Raw genomic sequence first — 22995 nt, forward strand, 5'->3', positions numbered from 1 at the left:
GGAAAATAATTTCTAATAATAATAATGGACAACATTAACACAAATAATTTCTAGAGATCAATCAAGTTAAGTGCGTAACACTTACATATAGGATACTCCTGCTAAGAACAGCAGTTCAGATTCTGAAATGTGATTGTGCTCCCCTGTGCTCACAACCACATGGAACTTTCTTTGAAAGTAAAGCACATTTCTCCAAAAAGTTTGGTTGTACAGGTTAGAGCTGGATTAGGGATAGAACTGAATTGAAAGAGATATAAAGATGTAAATAATATTTAAGTACTTCATGAAATTAGCATTAATGAAAAACTGCATTAAATACTATCCACTGGGGTATAGATAAGAAACATAAACACAACTATGCTAAAAGGGACATAAAACACAATATCACACTATTACATCCCCTTTACTAATTTCATTTGATTAAGGCTGACTGTGTGCTTCCAGCTGCATAGGAGAGGTCAACAACATGTAATCAATTGTACAGTATCAGTTATGACAGGTAGAGGTCTAGTCAAGATGCGAAGATGCCACACTCAGTGGGATATGGAAGAAGGCATATCCCTACTGTGTGCCCCACTCCAGACTTGATGTTAAAATGACAATAAAAATGAAAGCAGTTGGCACTACAATCCCAGATCAACAGCTGGCATTCCAGTCCTAAATGCCACATTCCTGCTGGGGATTTAGAGCCTTCACAGATAAAATATACTGTTGCTTTTTACAACTGTAAAAGGCAGGATAATACAAATGACCATAAGTTAGAAGTGGTGGAACACAGCTGATCAGGATAATTGAAGGCCTTAGCAAAAACTCTACAACCATCAGAATTAGAAGCAATAAAAAGGACATTTTAGCCCACTTTCCTAAGGAAACAATGCTGAGACTCTAATTTCCATCTGCTTGTCCCCACACCCCACTTCTAAGTTTTGAACTTGTTGCAGATTTAAGAGGGTCTGATGGAAGAAGAGATATTCTAGAGGGAGCTGATTTCATAAGTTTCCTGAGGATAGATTGCCAGCTAAAGGAGAGAAATCAGTAAGTACTCCCACTGGGAGAAAGACTCTGGCATAAGTTTACACATTATTGGAGACCAGAGAATCCTATGAGAAAAAAAGAACTTATAATTACCTCAAAGCAAGGGAAAAGCTTCAAATAAAACCTTACAGTCAGCTATGAAACACAGATTTGTAGGAAGCTAGGCTACATAATTTCTGTCACTCAAGGATTATTTGTGCTTTACAAATATCAGGAACAAAAGAAGTCCTAGCAATAGCATACTTATTAGCTAGAGGTGTTTAAAAGTGATGCAAAAATTTTTTAAAGTGGTTAATGAAGTCTTTTTGTCCTCCATTTCAGAAGATAATAAATGCTGTAATTGTATTTCTGGCAAAATATTTTCTATTCCAACTGTAGCAAAAAGACTGCTAAACAATTTACACTGTATGTAAATATTTTTAAATCCTGGGTTACACAGTTTGAACTCAATGGTATTGAAATAACTTAACAAGTAAGGTAATGATGTTGATTTTCAATATATCCTGGAATAACAGAGAAATACCAGGGGAGTGAGGAAGCTGACATTCCATCAGTAGTTAGAAAGGATAAACAGGATAACTGTGTGGTCACAGGTCACAGTCAGCTTGAGAACTGTGTCAGGGAAAAACACTGAAAAGTTGATTTAATATATATATATCAAAGATTTAAGGCATAATGTCAAGCAAATCAGTATGGTTTGAGAGAGGAAAGAAATGGTGTGTCAAACCGAAGACCTCTCTAGTCAAACCATTGCTGATAAAAAGTACTTTTTTGAAAAAAAAAAATCATAATATGCATGCTACAAATTTAATTAACATATTTTGGGTTGTAATGCAGTATGAAGTCAATTATCTAGCTAGTGTTTCTTCAAAACTAGTTAAATCAGAAGATTACTAAAGAATTATGCTGGTTTTAGCGATTCCACTGAAATCTTGTTTCAGACCCATGGAAAACATATGAGCAATCTGGAAGATCAAATTTACAGATGATACAAAAAGGCATACTAGAAGCTACTAAAACAGTCAGGGTTACTTGGCAATCTGACTTCATTCAACTGTCCAAATGCAACCATATGTACACATGTAATATCTCAGACATGAAGACACTTAGAATAGTACACCATAGAAAGCAGAGGTTTTGAAAAGAATTACAATGACATAATATATAACTGAGTGAAATGATAAAACTTTGACATAATAATGTTATTGAGTGAAGAATTACAGTAACTTCTCACATGTAGTTATAACTAGCTGAAAGTACCAAGCAAGAGGTAGTATTGTACTGTTACACACTGCTCGCAAAAATTGGAAGTATGGACACAGAATTCCTGTCCTAAGAGATGTGTAAGAAATGAGGAAACACCTATAAGAATGAATCATGGCTTAGAAGAGTAATCTTTTCAGTGAGGAACATTTGATAATTGTTTATCTAAGAATAGGTTAAGGATAAAGTAATTAATTCTCTTAAATCTCTATATCAAGAAAATAATCTTCCTCTACAACAAAAATGCAATAGTCAACTCAGGGCTGCATTGCAATGCCTGTGCTTCAGGAATCTGACACACAGTGTGGAATTAACACTTGGCATTCAGGAAGCACCATCTCCACGCAGTTAGAATATGCCAGAGGACAGCATCTACTTATCCCTCCCTCCCTCCCACCAACCCAAGCTGGTACAACCAGAGTACCATACTGTGAGGGGATTTAAAAAAAAAAACAACACAGCTTTTCAGAACAGTGATGCCATGTATCTCCACATCCCGTCAGTCACACAGCTCCTACTTCCCCCCCTCCCCAATACTATTTATTGCAAAATGCATAAAGGTGATGGAATCCAGTAGTTCCCTACAGAACACGCTAATGACTAACCATGGACTGCTTCTCACTTACTTTCCTCTGATACCATATACTTTCAGCTTTTACTTTACAGTGCTTCAAATTCAAGCATGAAGGATGGAGCTGCCTCCATTCAGCCTCTGTCTTGGTTACCTGCTGTTTAGGTTGCAGCCATGCAGACAGAAGAAAGCAAGCTGAATTCTCCTAGGCTGAAAAAATAACCGAATCCAACACACCCACTGCCTGAACAAAAGGAAGCCATTACTACCACCTCCTTTGCTCGTATTTTTCCATTGCATCTTAAGAAAGATGATTTCTGATGTGTCATACATGTAACATACCTGTATATGTTATAGCACAATCCACATGGCTCCATGGACATCAGTCAACCTCTTTTAGGTTGCAGCCAGCACTAACCTCCTACTTAATCTCCAAATATTTTTTTCTTATTATTTCCTTTGTGCTGGTATTAGTGTTTGGATAGCTGAGCAGATCAGGGAATTCGCTTGGATGGATTTAACCAGACAAAACCAGTCATTAAGTTAAAATGACTGTGAAATCATCCTTTAGCATTGTCTTACCTAATATCTGACCCCAAAACTATTTTGGTGGAAAATACAAGCCAAGATGCTTTCAGAGTTTTCCTATATCAAACATGTATCTGATGAAGGAACATTTTTGCCCTTGGTGCTGAATTTTATTTGAAAAGTCTCAGTCTTGTTTTAAGCAACCTATGCAATTTTTGGATCTTAGTGTTTCCATTATCTCACACGAAGCAAGTAACTACATCTCTTACAGCAAACCAGGTAGTAAAGCAGCATGGTTTGCAAAGAGAGATGTGTTGTATTAGAACAATTGATATATTTGGAAAACACTCAAACAAGCTTTTAGGCAGAAAGCACCCTCTGGGTTTAGATATCACTGTAATCTAAATGATAAATACAATTTGCTAGTCCTTGTTCAAGCACTGTCATTAAGGAAAAATAAGAAAATATTTAAACAGTATTAAAGTGTTTGCTTTTGTAACAAACTTGCATTAACCATTTCAAATAACATATTGGTTTTATATCTATATGTGTTGTTTTGTATTCAAGGTTCTTCCACACAGTTGCAAGCATGCTGTGCTAAACTTAGACTCCAGTAGTATTTAAGAACAAAGGGTAATTCAAGGGCAGTATTTTAGCTTGAGCATCTTGTTTTCTGACATGCTTGATCTGTAGCTCAGCTTTATTATCCAACTTAAGATAAACAAAAATAAAACCTTGCAACCTTCTCTAAGAGAGTCACACACTACCAACCAATCTAAACATTCCTTTGTTTCAGTCCCACAAAATGTGTGATCTCAGAATTATTAAAGTCCCGTGAATACTAAGAAGTTCAAAACTTAACTTGTGCTGCTGCATGAAAAAATTTGAAACAGGTGTTTACAGAGTAACAGAACTACTGAATGCTAACTTCATTAACTTCCATTAAGCTAAATGACTCACAAATGGCATTTAGATCAGTAGTAAATCATCATCTAGGTCAGCAGGAAGCTCATTACAGACTGACAATCCAAGTGACAGAAACACTTTTCTACAAGTGCTATAGTAGTAATTTCCTGTGTGAAAGGCTTGCTGCTGTTCCTACATTCCTCAGGGGACGCTTCTTCTCAGAGGATGTTACTCTTCCCCAGGAAGAGGAAGGAACCAGTTGTTATTGGATGTGTGGGCTGATAGCTGTTGGGCATTTTCTGCATGCCGCAGAATCAGCTGTGAGAACTGTGAATACTGCTTAGATTCCCAGCCGAAGCGGGGGAAAACACTGCTTGGGCAGACAAGGTCAGAGTGTACATGTACAGTATCTCAGGAAGTTGAAACAGAAATAATACCTGGAACTTCCATCCCTCTAGTTCCCAGAAATGTGCTGATTTGCTAAAGGAACAATATACAGACATAGATCGACTTGAAAAGCATTCCTGAAGCTTTGCACTGTTGCCGTAAGACCCTATACAAACTAAGATATTGCCAGTTTTAAAAGTCATCTGCAGCAAGCCAGTTACCTTACAAAACACTACCAATAGTCCAGCCACAGCATCCGTTAATAGTGTCGCTATGGGCAAAGGCAACATAATTAAACTGCATTGTGAGGAAACTAAATATTGAAGCCTAAATATTGAAACTAAATATTGAGGCGGGGGGTGGTGGTGGTGGTGTTTATTTCAGGGGTGTGTGTGGGTAGACTTTTCTCCTTGTTAGGTCGCTCTCCTGAGCTTCCTGTCCTACAGTAACTCGAGCTCCCTCCGTATGTGCTGTGACACTCTCACAGGGCAGGTCACCAGTAGCTAGTCTATGCCTAGTCCAGTATCAGTGAATTCAGTGTCACATCTCACTGGCTTTTTCTTTAATGGCAGCACTAATATGTTTCATTATTCTACCGACTGTTTATTTCCAAGCTTGGTTAAAAAAAACCAAACAAACAACAAACAGAACACCAACTATTTGATTAAAAAAAATTATTAGCGAGATAGGACAGAGACAGACAAATAAACAGTACAATCTCATAAGGTACATTTCCTCAGGAAAGCAGGCTAAAAATAGTATAGGAAATATATTCTTGCACTCTCTAGTGCCCAAATTCAGAATTCTGTCTCCAATGAAAACTTGACTTTCTCTCAAGCTCCAGTTCACTCAAAGAATATAATGAAGCCTATTGAGGAACATCAAGACATGTATTATTACCTAATTATGTAGCGGCACAACACATTTCCTGTTCTCTCCTTGTAAACCAGCAGTTACACGCTGTGTTAGAATAGCAGCGCTGCAAAACGCAAGGGCCATTTGGATCATATTCTTCTTTTATTACAAATGTTGAGTTCACCTTCACGTATCTGATCTTTAAGCATTATTTGATACTAGTGGTCTCAAAGCATATTGCTTTTAAGATTAAGTACACAAATCTTTCTAAACACGCTTGTGCCTCTACAGAGGCTCAAAATGCAAGTTTAGAAAGTCACTGTTCAATATGCCAAACGCTTCATCCTTTTGGCACTTGTGGCAGAAGATGAGCCATTTTGTTTGTCTACACCATACCTTCTGTGGAAGGTCCCTCACTGGCAACAGAAGAGGCTGTCTCTGCTGCCTCATGGTTGTTCCAGACAGATTAGGTACAGCCTTTGGGCGGGACGGGAGACTTTCCTTCCCTGAGCGCAGCTGAACGTGTATTAGCTGCAGAGCTGTGGGGAGAAGGCAGCCTATCCTCTTCCCCCAGCCCCACATGCTGTACTGCACAGCGTGCAAAGAGTAAAAAGGTTTGTCTGGAGTGTACTGTAAGCCAAGATGACACTAAAAATTGCTTGTCTAAGAGCAAGATTGGACAGAGAGGAGGATTCATTTGCAAATATACAAAGGCGGAGCTTACAAATTCTTATTTTTATTCTGCTGCACTGAACACTTCTGAGTTCCTCTACTTACAGCATTTAATCCATGTTTTTATAAGACCCAGCATCAGAGATTCAGAGCCTGTTTGAGAGGTTTTGGTATGCTCATCTATGGAAAAGGTGCAGATAGTTAGCACTACCTCAAAATTGGAAGAAACAGGATCTCTTCACATTATTCCCTAACTTCACTCTGTGTTTGTGATTTGGAGTTCAGATCACAGAGTCGGCAGTTCGCTCAAATATGCATTCTCTGGTAATCAGAACAATGGCAGTATATGAAGAGATCCCTAGCTATTCAGGGAGCGGCCTTTCTCATTTCTCTATCTGGGAGCAAGGAAGGTAAGATGATGGGAAATGCTGGGAACTGCCAATTTTTATCAAAGCCCTTCTACTGGTGGGATCACTCCTCAATGCAGAGATCAGTCTAACTGGCAACTGAGTTTTGGACAAGGAACACAAGCAGGACATTTTTCTCTTAGAGAACAATGATTCCAGTCTTCCTTTCAAAGGGATGGTGCCAGAACTTTCCTTTGGTAGCAAAAAATGTATGAATATCATGCAATGATCAGAGTTTAAGTGAAAGGCTAAATGTCTGAGGGCCCAAGAACATTTGATATCCATGAACTACAGAAAGCTGTTGTGCTTTTGGATGAGCTAAAACAAGCAGTAAGGGCAACCACTGTGCGCTGTGAAGCGCCATATGAGTTTTGTTCTACTGGCTGTTCCCTGCTGAATTGGACTTGGGCCCCAGAGGAGATGATCTATGTATAAAAATCCTATTCTTTCCTTTCTTCCTTTTCCCTTCCCCTTAACCTCACTGAAGACAGTTGGTGTTTATTTCCATGTAAGGCTGGAGCCAGGAAAGGATGTAAATCAGAATAAAACTGAAGTTGTATCGTAAGAAAAATATGCAATGTTTTTAGCTTTTAAGATAAAATTTCTTTTGTAATCCTGTTCTACAGAATTCTGGAGTTGTGTTAAGCCATGCAAGGAAGAGACATTACTCCATGATCTTTTCAAAAGAAGTTTGAAGAAGAAGAATAGTTGTGTAAGCCTTCATGTACACAGAGATGGAAGAATAGATGCAAATTTTCCATTTGTAATTGCTATCTTTGCAAAATATATGGGGTAGGTTTTAGGTTTGGGCGTTTTGTTTTTTGGGTGGGTTTTGGGTTTTTTTTTTTAATTGTACTCAAAATAAAGGCAGAAAAAATTGTGTCAAAAATACTTTAACCCTAAAATACATACTGGGGAAACAATGTGTATAGGATAAATTGAGAGTACAGATACTTTTACTTTTTGCACCAAGACACCTACTACAAATGCAGTACAGGTAACTAACAATGTCCTACCTTGAGGAATCAAAGTTGTATATGCTCTTATTTGCTTTCACATATTTTACAAATTGGGAGGGAGGAATTTATTTGGTCACCTTTTATTTTAAAACATAGTATGTTCCTTTTGCTCCAAACAGGAACAATCCTTATCTTTCCCCTTCCAATAATTAATCCAATCTTAACTTCGTAGAAATTGTACTGTAAATGAACAATAAATATGTCTTGTTGTCAGTGTTAACTAGCACTGGAAGAGAAAGAACAGCAAACACCTCCCAGCCAGCACAGATATTCTGACTTCCAGATTAGAATACATTGCTTTGCTTCCTCCAAATCCTGTTTACATGAGCAAGGTCAGGGGATGGAACATTAGAGAGCCTCTACAGTGATTTCCTGCTGCTGTCAGTAAAAACTACCGAAACATCATCAACTTTCCCTTGTTCCCAACAGCTTATCAGGGACCAGAGCTTACCAGTGTATTGCCTTACAGACTTGAAAAAAAAATCCAACCTCAAAACTAATAGTAAATTCAGAGGATGAAACATGAGGAAATAGTCACAAAAGGGAAACAAGACTTCCAATTTTTCCTTTTCAATAACTCTGAAACAAAAGGCAATATTAAGCTGCTTGATGCATGAAGAAGAGGGGATGGGAGAAAGGCAGTAATGCTTTCAGAGTCTTCAATGAGACAGAGAAAGAAGAAATATTGCTCCCAGCCCCCAAACCTTGACCCTAATTCCGTGAACATTTTTAGAGTGTAAAAGGCTAGAACACACTTTTTTTTTTTACATTTCACCTGAAACATATGAAGGCTCTTACCATTGGAAAAGTCAGGGCATTACACAAATATCAGTTAGTTAAAGCATATATAGATTGTATTTATACTGGTTTCAGTTAACACAGAGACCTGAAAAAAAAAGAATCCTCAAATTCAAAGCTATTCTCCTGACAATAATAATACACAGATGGGAATTCTTAATGTTTTTGTAATTATAGTCCAAAAACAAAGCAGCTCCATACTGAAGATTACACTGAAGTTTTTCCACTGACACAATGACCACATTCCCTTCACTAAGTTTACAAAGGAAGTTGCATCAGTGTGAATCTTAGACAAAAACAGATTTTTCACCATGTTCAAAAAACACCGGCCTTACAGCTTTAAGTCTAAACACCTTACTCTTTTCAGCTTGTGTTCTGAGTTCAGGGAATTTAATAATTCAAGTATTTTCTAGCAAAATCCCTATGTGAACATTCATACCTGCATATCTTGGCTTAGTCTTTGAAACAAGAAAATAAAAGTAAGTAAATTTAAAACCCCCATATAAATAGGCATTTTAAGTGTGGAATTTGTTATGAATTGTTGGCTTTGATGAAGCAACAAATTAAAATTCCTTGAAAAGAAGAGGAGGAGTGGGACGAAGAGATAATACCAGTATTTCCTCATACAGATAAAGCTCAAAATATAAGTGAACTGCTAAGAAAATATCTAAACATATATTTTAAATTCACAATAAAGACGCAAGAACATTAAGTTTTTAAATATTTGTTTTTTTTCAAATCTTCTCCAGACTGTTGTCAAGAATAGATGACAGTGATATTTAGCTGCACCTTAATTATCTGGAGTTCCGTGTCCTATTTTAGGCTTCTCAACACAAGGCAGACAGTGACATCCCGGAGCAAGTCCGGTGGAGGGCAAGCAAGATGGTGAGGGGGCTGGAACACATGATGTACAAGAAAAGGAAGAGAACTAGGTTTGTTCAGCCTTAAGATGGAAGGATACAGGGAGATGTTACTGCCATCTCAAATATCTAATGGGTGGACTTCAGCAGAGCAGACTTTGGCCTCTTCAGGGATCTGCTTGGTAGAATACCATGGGACAAAACCCTGGAAGGAAGAGGGGCCCAAGACAGCTGGCTGATATTCAAGGGTCACCTCCTCCAAGCTCAGGAGCGATGCATCCCAACAAAGAGGAAGTCAAGCAAATCCACCAAGAGGCCCCCATGGATGAACAAGGAGCTCCTGGGCAAAGTCAAACAAAAAAAGGAAGCCTACAGAGGGTGGAAGCAAGGGCAGGTAGCCTGGGAAGAATACAGAGAAACTGTCCGAGCAGCCAGGGAGCAGGTTAGGAAAGCCAAAGCCCTGATAGAAATTAGTCTGGCCAGGGATGTCAAGGACAACAAGAAAAGCTTCTACAGGTATGTCAGTGATAAAAGGAGGACGAGGGAAAATGTGGGTCCCCTCTGGAATGAAATGGGTGAACTGGTTACCCAGGATATGGAGAAGGCTGAGGTACTCAATGACTTCTTTGCCTCAGTCTTCACTGGCAAATCCTTGAGCCACACTGCCCAGGTCACAGAAGGCAGGGACTGGGAGAATGCAGAACTGCCCACTGAAGGAGAAGATCAGGTTCGAGAATATCTAAGGAACCTGAAGGTGCACAAGTCCATGGGACCTGATGAGTTGCATCCGCGGGTCTTGAGGGAACTGGCGGATGAAGTGGCCAGGCCACTCGCCATCATATCTGAGAAGTCCTGGCAGTCCAGCGAAGTTCCTGCCGACTGGAAGAGGGGGAACATAACCCCCATTTTTAAGAAGGGTAAAAAGGAAGACCCAGGGAACTACAGGCTGGTCAGTCTCACCTCCGTGCCTGGCAAGATTATGGAGCAGATCCTCCTGGAGACTATGCTCAGGGACATGGAGAACAAGGAGGTGAGTGGTGACAGCCAACATGCTTCACTAAGGGCAAATCGTGCCTGACAAACTTGGTGGCCTTCTATGATGGGGTTACAGCATCCGTGGATAAGGGAAGGGCAGCTGACATCATCTACCTGGACTTGTGCAAGGCATTTGACACTGTCCCACATGACATACTCGTCTCTGAATTGGAGAGACATGGATTCGATGGATGGACCACTCAGTGGATATGGAATTGGCTGGATGGTCGCATTCAAAGGGTTGTGGTCAACGGCTCGATGTCCAAGCGGAGAACGGTGACGAGTGGTGTTCCTCAGGGGTCAGTACTGAGACCGGCACTGTTCAACATCTTTGTTGGTAACATGGACAGTGGGATCAAGTGCACACTCAGCAAGTTTGCCGACGACACCAAGCTGTGTGGTGTGGTCAACACGCTGGAGGGAAGGGATGCCATCCAGAGGGACCTTGACAGGCTGGAGAGGTGGGCCCGTGCGAACCACATGAAGTTCCACAAGGCCAAGGGCAAGGTCCTGCACGTGGGTCGGCGCAATCACAAGCACAACTGCAGGCTAGGCAACAGAATGGATTGAGAGCAGCCCTGAGGACAAGGACTTGGGGGTGTTGATCGATGAGAAGCTCAACAAGAGCCGGCAGTGTGCACTTGCAGCCCAGAAAGCCAACCGTGTCCTGGGCTGCATCAAAAGAGGCGTGACCAGCAGGTCGAGGGAGGGGATTCTGCCCCTCTACTCCGCTCTTGTGAGACCCCACCTGGAGTACTGCATCCAGCTCTGGGGGCCCCAACATTAGAAGGACATGGAGCTGTTGGAGCGAGTCCAGAGGAGGGCTACGAAGCTGATCAGAGGGCTGGAGCACCTCTCCTATGAGGACAGGCTGAGAGAGTTGGGATTGTTCAGCCTGGAGGAAAGGCAGCTCCAGGGAGATCTAATTGTGGCTTACCAGTTTCTGAAGGCAGCCTACAGGAAAGATGGTGAGGGACTGTTTATCAGGGAGTGTAGTGACAGGACAAGGGCTAATGGGTTCAAGCTGAAGGAGGGTCCATTTAGATTAGATATTAGAAAGAAATTCTTTACTGTGAGGGTGGTGAGGCACTGGAACAGGTTGCCCAGAGAGGTTGTGGATGCCCCCTCCCTGGAAGTGTTCAAGGCCAGGCTGGATGAGGCTTTGGGCAATGTGGTCTAGTGGAGGGTGTCCCTGCCCGCAGCAGGGGGGTTGGAACTAGATGATTTTTGAGGTCCCTTCCAACCTTAACCATTCTATGATTCTATGATAAAGAAAAAGAGAGCGCCAGACACTTCTTAGAGGACCACTGTGACAGAGTTAGAAGCAACAGACATGTTGGAACACGGGAAATTCTAGCTGCATGTTATGAAAAAAAATATTTTCACCAGTCAAACACTACAGCAAGCTGCCCAGAGAGGTGGTGGAATTTCCATCCTTACACATATTAAAAAAAATGAACTGGATAAGGCCCTTCAGAACCTGATCCAAGTTGGCCTCACTTAAAGGGGAGGTTCGATGAAATGATTCCAGACATCCCTCCCAACCTATACTGCTCTATGATTTTTATTAATAAATCCTTACAGAAGAGAAGAAAAGAAATACTTTTTTGCTCTGCCACAAGTCATCTTAGGGGCAGTAACAGCATATTTCCTATGACCAGTATGAAAGGACACAGTCCCAATAGCCAAAGAAGAGATTCTCAGTAGGACGAACACTTTCTCCTACTTCCTGGAATAGCTTGAGATCTATGAGCGGTTGCTCACTTACTGTTAGGAATTTTGATAGCCATTCAATAAAACACTACAAGGTTTTGTACAGACTTCTGATCTCCCTGAAGATATTTCAGGGACCTTTAGGGAACTCATCACAGATCCTACAAAAGCTTCAATGTTGTTACTTGTCCCAGAGAAACTGGTCTTTTAATACTGGAGACAGTAATCCAAGAAAGGCTGTATCTCTCTTCTTCAGCAGAAAAATTAAATATGTTCATTAGCTACTTCCAGTGATCCAGAGACTTGCCAAGGTATTTTCTAAATAACCCTTAGGGGCCTGCTGTGTTACATGCATGATAAAGACATTGAACAAGAACCCTTAAAGATATGTAAGTGCAGAACGCATTTTTCTTTCTACGCATATCAGAAGGGCAGAAGAACTGCTTAAGCTAGAGCAAAACACTTTGAAAAGAATAAGTAGCTATAGACAAGACATTTGTAAATTAACCTGGCAACCTGATAAAAAATTTTTAGTTGTTTGAACAGCATTCTTCTAGTAGAAGTAGGACCAAAAAACCACAAACAGCTTTAAGATGGGTCTTGACAAGTTTGCAGGGAAAAAAAATGTACAGTGATATTGTCTTTGATAACCAGTAGAAAAGGAGCAACCCAGGGGGGCTGGAATCAGGGGGAGGGTTGGAGGAGGAGGATTAATTAGACTAGAGGTTGGTAACCTCAAGTTAGAGGAGGATTTAAAAAAATATATATATATTACACAAATAATGCAGAAACACAGTATCATTCAAGTGAGGACAAACAGTATCAAGAGGAAATCTGGCAATGAAGGTGGGATGGGAAGAAATCCAGCATCTGACCTTCCCCCTTGGATTTTTATGAAGAAGGCATGAAGCCGCTATAGAAAGGGCCTCTAAACATTGGGGAAATTGAGATAGCTTCAGATGAAAAGGTCCAAGTCACTAAGATCCAGAACCCTCTGGAAACAAGACACAAAGAAACTGGATGGCTGGTCCAATTAAGAAACAGGCGATAATTCTATGAACAACAGAAGCTGGTAATGCAGACAGACACTGGACAGGATGACGACACTAAAAGATAAGTTGACATTAGAAAGTAGGGAAGACCAGACAGGTTACTAAAGTTGAGGAGAGTGTTAACATGCTATGAGGGAGGAGGGATGCTAGTGGCAGAGAAATCATGCAAATGGTTTCTGGATTTGTGTCCACAGAGGTGTGCTGGACAGAGCAGTTGCTGTAAAGGCTGTAGTCCAAGTAGCAAGGATACAGAAGTGTTGCTAGATGGAAAAAAAAAAAAGATGCAAATAGTGAATGTTGAGATACAGAAAGGTGACAATTCACAGTGAACAGGAGATCAAGAGAATGGGAAAAAAAATTAGTGATTACTGACACAAACAAAAAGGCATGAATTTTGAAGCAACATTTTTGTAACGAAGATGACTGCAAAGCCAGCTAGCCATCAAGAAGATGTTGTCTCTAGTGGGCCAGTTTATTCCTACTATGAGTTTTGGGCATGAGGTTTTAGAAATTGCTTTCATATCAAAAGAATTAATGAAGGAGATGAAATGACTGACAGATTTATAGGTATGTAACAAAGAATTACAGTGTAACCACACATTTGAATTCTGTGATCAGTATTAAGATCAGGAAGTAATGAACGCAGAATATTTTAAAGTGATAGGTAACCAATAAATTATATCCACCACAATCCACTATCTGTCAAGCCTGCTAAAGAGATTTCTGTAAGACTGCAAATTACTTTTCACAGAAATTATCTTTAAGAACCATATTTCCATTATGAAAACACAACTGCTAAACTTTAAAATATATTATCATCTCTCAAATAAAAATTATTATGTGATTGTTTTGAAGAAAAGGTTTCTTTTAGACATCAACCTCTGTTTCATGATCTTCAACAAATGATCTTAAAGAATTTCATACAGTATCTTCACAACATACCTTTTCATAAAGCGTTCATGGCAAAATAGAACAGCAGAAACCACATCTACTGCCAATTCACATGTATTAACCCTTCAGCCACACAAACTCTTGCTATGGTAACTAAAATTGCTCAAGATACAATTTATGCCTTCACAGGAACAGATTCAGAGCTAAAAGAGAAATTCTCATTTTAACCTAATTCTAGAACAGTACGTCTTTTAGATTTCATACCAGGAGAGCATATTTCTCCTCCTACGAAACTACCGTTAAAACATTGCCTTCCTTTCCTCCCACATGCCATACCAATGTCATGTGAAAAGCTAACACTAGAAGCATCTAGTCCTATGATTCTGTCTTAAAATGTGTTACTTTTTTTTTTCTCTCCTACAGAACTACTAGATGCCTTAAAAGGAGAAAAAATAAAACATCACTTTTGGAATTTTATCAATGAGGCAACTATTCTTTAGGTTTCCCATTATTTGCAGATAAAGACAGAATTACAAAAAGTGTTTGAGAATAAGCCACAAGTTTTAACAGTAATATTTGGATATAATTAGCACAGGCTTATAATTAGAATTTCTGCTTAGTATATGGGTAAAATTACTAGTATAATGTGAAAGCTTTGCTATTACACCATCTTCTGGTTTGGCTTGAGAACTGTGACAGAAAGCTTAAATTGAGAAACTAGGATATTGAACTCTAAGCAGTCGATGGTCATTAAAAAACATATTTCATTCATGCAGACAGAAAGAGCACATTTCTGATAACACGTTGGTTTAAGCTATACCCTTTTGTCTTTCTTTTTCTCCCCCCTCTCAGAAGGCACCTTACCGGAATGCTGAAAGATGAAGAGGAACTAATCTCTATGACAAGTGGGTCAAGTGTTTGTGTATTAGTCACATCAAAGGTAGGGTTGACCTGTTGAAAATTAATTATAATCATTATTATTTCAGGACCAGTAGAGAAAGGGAAGTAAGACTGAAATAAAAAGGACCACTTGCTGCATTAAGGCACCGCTGTTCACTAAAGACTGGAAATAGACTTTAAAGTTTGTAAAAATAAAGGTAGGATGTTACTCCCTAACCGTGTAAAATACGGTCATATAATACAGAAAGAGAATCCAGACACGCATTTACTACCGAAATATATTTTCTACTTCATAAATATCTATCACCCAAAACTCAAAGGATTCCTGCAAGAGGTGCAAGTATTAAGAAGTACAGTTTTATGACAAATCAATAAAAATTAAGTTATAAATACTAGTTTGAAATGGATTTACTAGGACAGTTAACTCAAAACCTGCCCAAGGATGAAGTCCTGCAATTAACAGAGCAGCCAACGAAGCTGCTGAAATACTGAACAGTGTGAAGTATTCAAACAATTTCTCAACTCTGTCACTTGCATGTGCTTTTGAAAGTTTTTGTATACGCACAACTATAAGAGCTCATGAAAGTCACCTTTGAGTTTTACCTGCCAGCATCAATCACTTGTGGGTGCAGTGGTAGGCTGTCTTTCCCACTCCTCCTTCCACCAGGAGAACTGTCCCAGGCAGAAGCGGTGTACCGCCCTCAACTCTGGACTCGGGAGCTGCCTCCTGGCAATGCAATTAGCTTGCAACAGTCCAAGGAGAGCAGCAGCCCTCCACTCATGGAGGTTTCCATGTGCAACTATGTGGCACCCCATTTTTGATGTTGCACTGGTCCCCTGCCTCTTGTGGTTTACTTAGGGCACATCCTCACTCACGGTCTCATACTGCGGTTTAAGTCCCACTACCATTCAGCTTGAGCTAGGATCAATGTGTTTGCAGCTACTCTGGCCCAGTGATGCATAGGAAGGTGTGCATTAAGCCAGCCCCTAAGCCCGAGTTGCCTTACTGCAGTGGGAACATCATTAGCACCAAAGCTAACAGTGAGCGCATACATAGCGGCCTAGATCGATCAGTTCTCAAATCACACTCAAGTTCCTCAGTCATCTATTGCAACCAGACTGTCTACGTGCTTGCTTCTTATGCACCAACTCCAATTGTCAAAATAGCTTGGAAAAACCTGTTGTGGAAAACAGGTAGGAGGGAACACTGAAATCTGTGATAAGTTAACCAGCCAAACACAAACCATGCTGTTCATAAAACCACACAGAAAACTGTTTTATATTGGAATAAAGTCAGAGGCTGGTTGATCAGAAGAGGCGGTATTCCATTTCAGGTATCTATCATCATGATGCCAGCAATTTTGACTTCTTAATATCACAGTTGGACTACTCGCTTATTGTTGGTTATAAGAGTAAATCTGTAACTTTAGTAACATTTTGCTAATGTCCTTTCCTGAAAGTGAAATGTTAACAAAGAGAATATAATATTTGAGAAAGCCGCTGCTTTCAATTATCTTACTGTTTCACTTAAGGATCAGAATATACTCCCTATATTCTCCCCTACCATTGTATTATCTTGGTGTATTACAGCCTAAATCATGTGTCCTCTAAGTGTTATGTATGGAAGTACTATTCTTACTATATTATGAACTGACAAAATTCACAGACAGACTAGATGACTTTCAAATCACTAAAAAGTCTAGCGTAGTAAAGAGAAATGAACTTAGCTCTTTTCAACTTTTATCAGTAGCCCAACAGCAGCCTTATTTGAGACAACATTAATTCCAGTCATCTTACTTTAAAGTGGGAAAAAACCAAACCAAAACAACCAACCAACCAAAAAAACCCCTCAAACTCACTTCAGTCACCTGAAGACTGTCAAAACTCTGAGTCAGCCAGAGCTGCTCACTCAGTAACAGCTTCAGTGTTATTTCCACAAGCAAAAATCCCTAATGCTAGGGTCCATACATTGACATATAGACTTTTTAGGTCAGAGATCCATTTGTTAAGTAGAATGAGATCTTAAAGCTGGAACTAGTAGCCAGGGAAGGCAGGCAATAGCATCTTGTACTGCCTAAAGCCTTTTTATTCAGTACATTTGCATTTCTATAACTTACATGCAGAAATTTAGGCTAAAACTAATAGAAGTAAGATGATGATCTTAAGGACAACCAAAGCCACAGTAAGTACTAACTTACTGGCATTCCTCAGAGGTCAGTATTGGGACCAGCACTGTAACATCTTTGTCGGCGACATGGACAGTGGGATGGAGCACACCCTCAGCAAGCTCGCCGACGACACCAAGCTGTGTGGTGTGGTCAACACGCTGGAGGGAAGGGATGCCATCCAGAGGGACCTTGACAGGCTGGAGAGGTGGGCCCGTGCGAACCGCATGAAGTTCAACAAGGCCAAGGGCAATGTCCTGCACGTGGGTCGGCGCAATCACAAGCACAACTGCAGGCTAGGCAACAGAATGGATTGAGAGCAGCCCTGAGGAGAAGGACTTGGGGGTGTTGATCGATGAGAAGCTCAACAAGAGCCGGCAGTGTGCACTTGCAGCCCAGAAAGCCAACTGTGTCCTGGGCTGCATCAAAAGAGGCGTGACCAGCAGGTCGAGGGAGGGGATTCTGCCCCTCTACTCCGCTCTTGTGAGACACCACCTGGAGTACTGCGTCCAGCTCTGGGGGCCCCAGTACAGGAGAGACATGGAGCTGTTGGAGCGAGTCCAGAGGAGGGCCATGAAGCTGATCGGAGGGCTGGAGCACCTCTCCTATGAGGACAGGCTGAGGGAGTTGGGGTTGTTCAGCCTGGAGAAGAGAAGGCTCCAGGGAGACCTTTATTGAAGCCTTCCAGTACCTAAAGGGGCCTACAGGAAAGCTGGAGGGGGACTGTTTACAAGGGCATGTAGTGATAGGACAAGGGGCAATGGGTTTAAAGCTGAAGGAGGGTAGATTTTAAGTTAGATATTAGGAAGAATTCTTTACTGTGAGGGTGGTACGGCACTGGAACAGGTTGCCCAGAGAGGTTGTGGATGCCCCATCCCAGGAAGAGTTTAAGACCAGGTTGGATGAGGCTTTGGGCAATGTGGTCTAGTGGAGGGTGTCCCTGTCCATGGCAGATGATCTTTAAGGTCCCTTCCAAACCAAACCATTCTATGATTCGTCTGAAATGTCTACCACTTTAATTAGACTTCTCCTTTAGTTTCTCCTCTACAGAAACTTGGTTAAAGTCTCCTCTGCATATAGTTGTGCATATAACCTTATCAGAGATAAGGTGAGGAAAAGAGGAACTGCAACTTTCACTTTTTTCTCCTCTATACATACCCTGTCTATTAGATTTAACAAATGACAGGTACTGTACTAAAGGACTTTTGTCCTTTGACAGGCACTGTACTAAACATTTGTTTAGGCCCAGCATAATCACGGTCATTTGCATCTGACCTTCAGTCAGTCCTAAAATAAAAAGAATATATTATCTGAGCATCAATCATATTATCGGTATCTTTGCCCAAAGTCTTTTTGACATGTATCATTTAGGCACTGAAAGGAAGAGAGGACAATTCAGCTGCAGGACTCTGCTGAAGAAGGACAGCAGATGCCTGTCACCTATCAATATTCAACTGTAGAGGAGCTACTGTAATATTATTACTAGTAGCTCTTGAAACAGCTTCTTTGAGATAATATCTCCTTGTTATATACATCAGAGATATTGTAGAATGAGTTAAATGCTTTTCTTGATACAGAGTTGCTAAATAAGTACACGGTATGATTAAGTTAAGAAAAATGTGCTCTTTATGTGGAAGTGTCATATCCTGGAGCTGAAATGAAAGTATCCTCTGCATATAGTTTTGCTTACCTCTTCAGCAGAGATAAGGGGAGGATGAGCGGCATTGCAAACAGAGACTAGGGGTGCAGGAACTGTCATAGGCCATATTAAATGATATATCTATGTAGAGATACATAAAACTGTTAAGCAACAAGTCAGAAATAGCAAAGTGTCTAAAGAAAAGAGCACAAAAACATGAAGGCTGTAGCTAAACCCTTCTTCTTGCAAATATTCATGTTTAATATTGCACTAAAAATAATGAGATAATGGAATGAACAGAAGTGTATAAGTTTCAAATGACTTGACATTTTGTGACAAGGTGATGTAGTTAGCTGTCAAATAATCTCACCAAACATATTTGGAAAAACTTAACTTTAAAAAATAAGAAGAAAAAACAAAACACTAAAATGCAAAGTAGAGAGAACTGGCATGTATTAAAGATTTTCAAAAACACTCTTCCAAAGCTTTCCTTTATCTGTTAGACTGATATATAAGCATTTTCATTATCTTCTTCCAATATGATGATACAATTATCACACTTTTGATCCACAGTACAAGAAAATATATTTGAAGGAAGTTTTCTACAGAATCTTTCACATCAGGAATTAGAGGTTGCTAAAGACTGAAGTGGAATGAAATCAAAACATATTACTTAAAGAGAGAGGCAAGAATTAGGAGCACTGCTTAGGACAGAGAACTAAGGGAGGAATGAAAGAAGCAGGCCCAACTAAGTATGTGATTCTCAGCCATATGCTTTAAGCAAATGATTATGCCCCTACAGATATCCCTCTGTTGATTTTAACAAAGTATATCCAACCTCAGAAAACCCCCACACTTCACTTTATTTTTCTAATACATTTCCTAAGACATTAGTGTTATATCAAAAAAAAAATCTAGAAATTAATAAAATTAAAATGACTCACAAAGTATTTCCTAGGAAAGTGATGTAGCTGGCTGTGAAATAGTCTCTCCAAACATAACGAGAATAAATTTAGCTTTCAATTTGATTAAACACTGTTCTTTCTGCTAGATTGGAGCCCTCAAGCCAAGCAAGTCTTATATTCTTATTTCTACTGCCACCTAGCGTATATTTGGATTTCCTTCATCTGAGAAAATATTTACAACTGAAATTACACTGAAAGTTAAGATGAAACTAAAGCAACAGTAGATTTTCATGCTCAAGGTATAAACTCTACACATCTTAATGTGTTTAAACCTCAATGCTGTGTTTTTAATGGAAATTGTTATTTCTATCTTCCATCAGCTTTAAAGAGGTCTCTAGTATATGAAAGATTAATTATGTACAAACACAGGAAATTCAGAAATACAACTTTCACTAAATGGAATGCATTTCTTTTAGTATATTGCACTAAAATTGCATTACTGATAAAACATACTGTTTTCAAATATCTCCAAAAGCTCCTTATTTCAAAAGGGAGACAATGACTGGGATTTATCTCAGCTAAAATTAGATGTACTGCTAGACACCTGTATTTGAGCTAGTCACCCAAGATTACGTCTATGGTCAATGGAAAATGTAGGTGCCTTCAGAGAACAAGGCATTTACTTACATTTCCAAATGGTCATGATTAAAAGCTTTAAACCTCTACTTATTTGAATATTCAAGAATCACATTGATCAGTGCAGTTGGAGAACAGTTGTAAAGGTTTATAAGTCAAGAACATGAAATTCAACACTGCGTTAAAATTCATGTTACTGCTGGTCTGAAGAGGAGGAGATACAAGTAAGCAATTTCTTGTAAAAGTTAATTATGCTTCAAAAAGTAGGCAGGGAGAGAGAAAAAAACTAGATAAGGTATCTTAAATATTACTGGCTCTATATATAGCTTTGAAGAGTGAATAAGGAAAGGTTCTGAGAAAAGGTGAAAAGTACACTCAAGCTCCACGTTTCAGTCATTATCCTGAAGGCAAAATACCAGGCAATACCTGCAATTCTTAATGGTCTTGTGCAAGCTGTTTTGTTCAAGACAGTGTTTTCACACATCACCAGTTGAAAATGCTGTAACTGTCTCTCTGAACCCTGCTGAATAAATTCTGAGCAAAGCCAGCTCCATTATGTGTATACTACTTTCCCAGAATCAAGTTCTGCCACACTGAGACAAGCAGGGATAGAGAAGGAACAACTATCCAAAAGCAGTAAGAAACCTGGAAAGGCATGCAACATTAGGAATTAAAAAAACCATGGATGGAATTACTTCCCTCTTGAGTTCTAACTGTACATCTGTTGAACTTTTTGTTTTGTACCACTTTGAATTTTATCCTAAGGCAATCCATCTTCATTCCTGCTACAGAGGTGACTAAACTTAACCAGCTCAGCGTAACTCAGGGCAATGTATTGTAACATATCTCATGACATTGTAGTGGCTTGTAGCAAACCTTAAAAAGTCATTATACTTTTAAATAACTCATATTTGAACTGCCACCTCTGCTGGCCTGTAACTCTTGTGTATGTTACCAAGTCTCTTAAAATACTGGTACTTTACTGTTACTAGTTTAGTTAAGATCAGTCATCTTCCCCTGTTCCTCATGAAAAAGAAAACAAGCAGAAAGCAAGCAGTTCTGCATTTTATCTGAGGTGCAGATGAGATACTAGGAAAGACTATGTAATTACAATTGCTGTGCTGTAGTGGAATGGATCACCCAGAGAGACTGGGGAATCTCCATCCCTCTTCAAGGCCCTCTAACTAAACACAGCCATGGCTGACTTGATGTACCACTGGGAACAAGAGTAGATGACCTCCAAAAGCTCCCTGTGATTCAATTTCTCCTTTCCCTGGTATATTAGAAATATGATGAGCCACAGAAAGATGAGGGTGGTGTTGCAGTGGAACTGCCAAGTGCTAAAATGCTTTCTATTGCCTGTTGCTTAGAAAGATGCTGGAATGTTAAAAATAAATAAATAAAATTATGTTTGTTTTAACTGAAAAGAGGGTCAAAAATCTCCCCCCCCTCCTTTTTTTTTTTCCCTTCTTCCTTCTCCAGAGTACAGCATAGCACAGTGGGGCTAGAAATGCTGCTTTTTTTTTCCAGTTACAGGAGGAAATATTTAAGAAGATTGAACACTGAAAAATTTCAGGGATAGTTAGTGCAACTAAAGCATGTTACTGCTGGTAGTAATCTGATACTAGTTTTCTCTGGATAAATCATGTCTCTATCCAGATGGTGAGGTCCATTCTTCCTCATCACAGGAAAAAAATCCATAATTTTTGTTGAGAGAGACAGGAGGGGCAGTAAAAAAGGAAAAGACATACAGCAACAAAACTCTCTAACTTCACTTTAAAACTATCTAAACTATTATATTATTACAGTAATTGTAAAAATAAGCTGCAAAAAGAGTTCCTAATCATTATTATTGTATTATTTAAATTACAAATATAAAAATATAGTACATTACAGTAATACCAGTTTTGTTGAAGCTTTCACTGTTCTGTCTCAAAGAATATAATATACTTCATGTTAATTTGAGAGCAAATTATTCTACAGATAATGTGATGTTAATAGAAAACTAAACACAGTAACCTTATTCTCAATATCCTGAAATCAGGCCAGAAATATACCACAAGAGTCCAAAACTTTGCTATGACAAATGACAAAGCCATAGAGCCCTTTCACTACTATGGAGCAGTTAACCCAGAAGTCTAAAAGCTGCTACAAATCTTACAGCCATCAAGAAATGCAGATACAAGGTTAAGTGAAATCTGTCAAAGCTAACTGATAATTTCTTGACATTCAACTATCAAATTTCCTTTATGTGTTCTTTCACTATTGGTCATGAGGTGCTTCCTAGCCTTAGTTTAACTTCAGCCTGAACTCATTAATGCTTTTCCAGAGCTTGTCAATTACCTGGGACCAGGGCCCAAAAAAAAAAAAAAAAAAAAAAAATCTGGAAAATTGCTTGAGAGACTATTCATATCTTTGCCAGGCATCTGAGCAACAGAAGTCTGGAAAAGTTGACCTGAAAAGAAAGCAACTGAACCCTGCACCTAGAAACTACTGTGTTTGTTTGCCACACATTATAACTGGGTGCAATTTGAATGGGTCTTGAAGCAAACTGCTGATGCAACAAGAGTGGTTTAAATCTGCTGGCAAATGCTGTGATTGACTTTGTTCCAGCGCTGACCACCTGTACTGTAGGCTGCTACCAGTAAACTTAACTTCATTCATTGACCTTACAAGGAATATGACAGTCTGGCACAGAAGTTTGTTTATGAAGCTTGTCCTGCTCTTGTTCTGACCAAAATGCTAAGCATCAGAAAGC

The 22995-nt window shown here is 39.5% G+C and overlaps 1 protein-coding gene across 4 annotated transcripts in view; it reads right to left on the minus strand.

Annotated features, from left to right (window-relative positions):
* POC1B (POC1 centriolar protein B) overlaps positions 1–22995 on the minus strand; it is a 60355-nt gene that overhangs the window by 16896 nt on the left and 20464 nt on the right. For 2 of the 4 annotated variants that reach the window (XM_075748319.1, XM_075748348.1), the window contains one exon: positions 14857–14943. The exons of 1 other annotated variant lie outside the window; for it this stretch is intronic. In XM_075748319.1, the coding sequence (XP_075604434.1) occupies positions 14857–14943 (87 nt within the window). Of the gene's footprint in view, positions 1–14812; positions 14944–22995 lie in introns of all 4 variants that reach the window. One more of the 4 variants, XM_075748338.1, reaches the window with a different exon arrangement.

The sequence above is a fragment of the Balearica regulorum genome, chromosome 1 (genome assembly GCF_011004875.1).
Source record: "Balearica regulorum gibbericeps isolate bBalReg1 chromosome 1, bBalReg1.pri, whole genome shotgun sequence".
Classification (NCBI taxonomy): Eukaryota; Metazoa; Chordata; class Aves; order Gruiformes; family Gruidae; genus Balearica; species Balearica regulorum.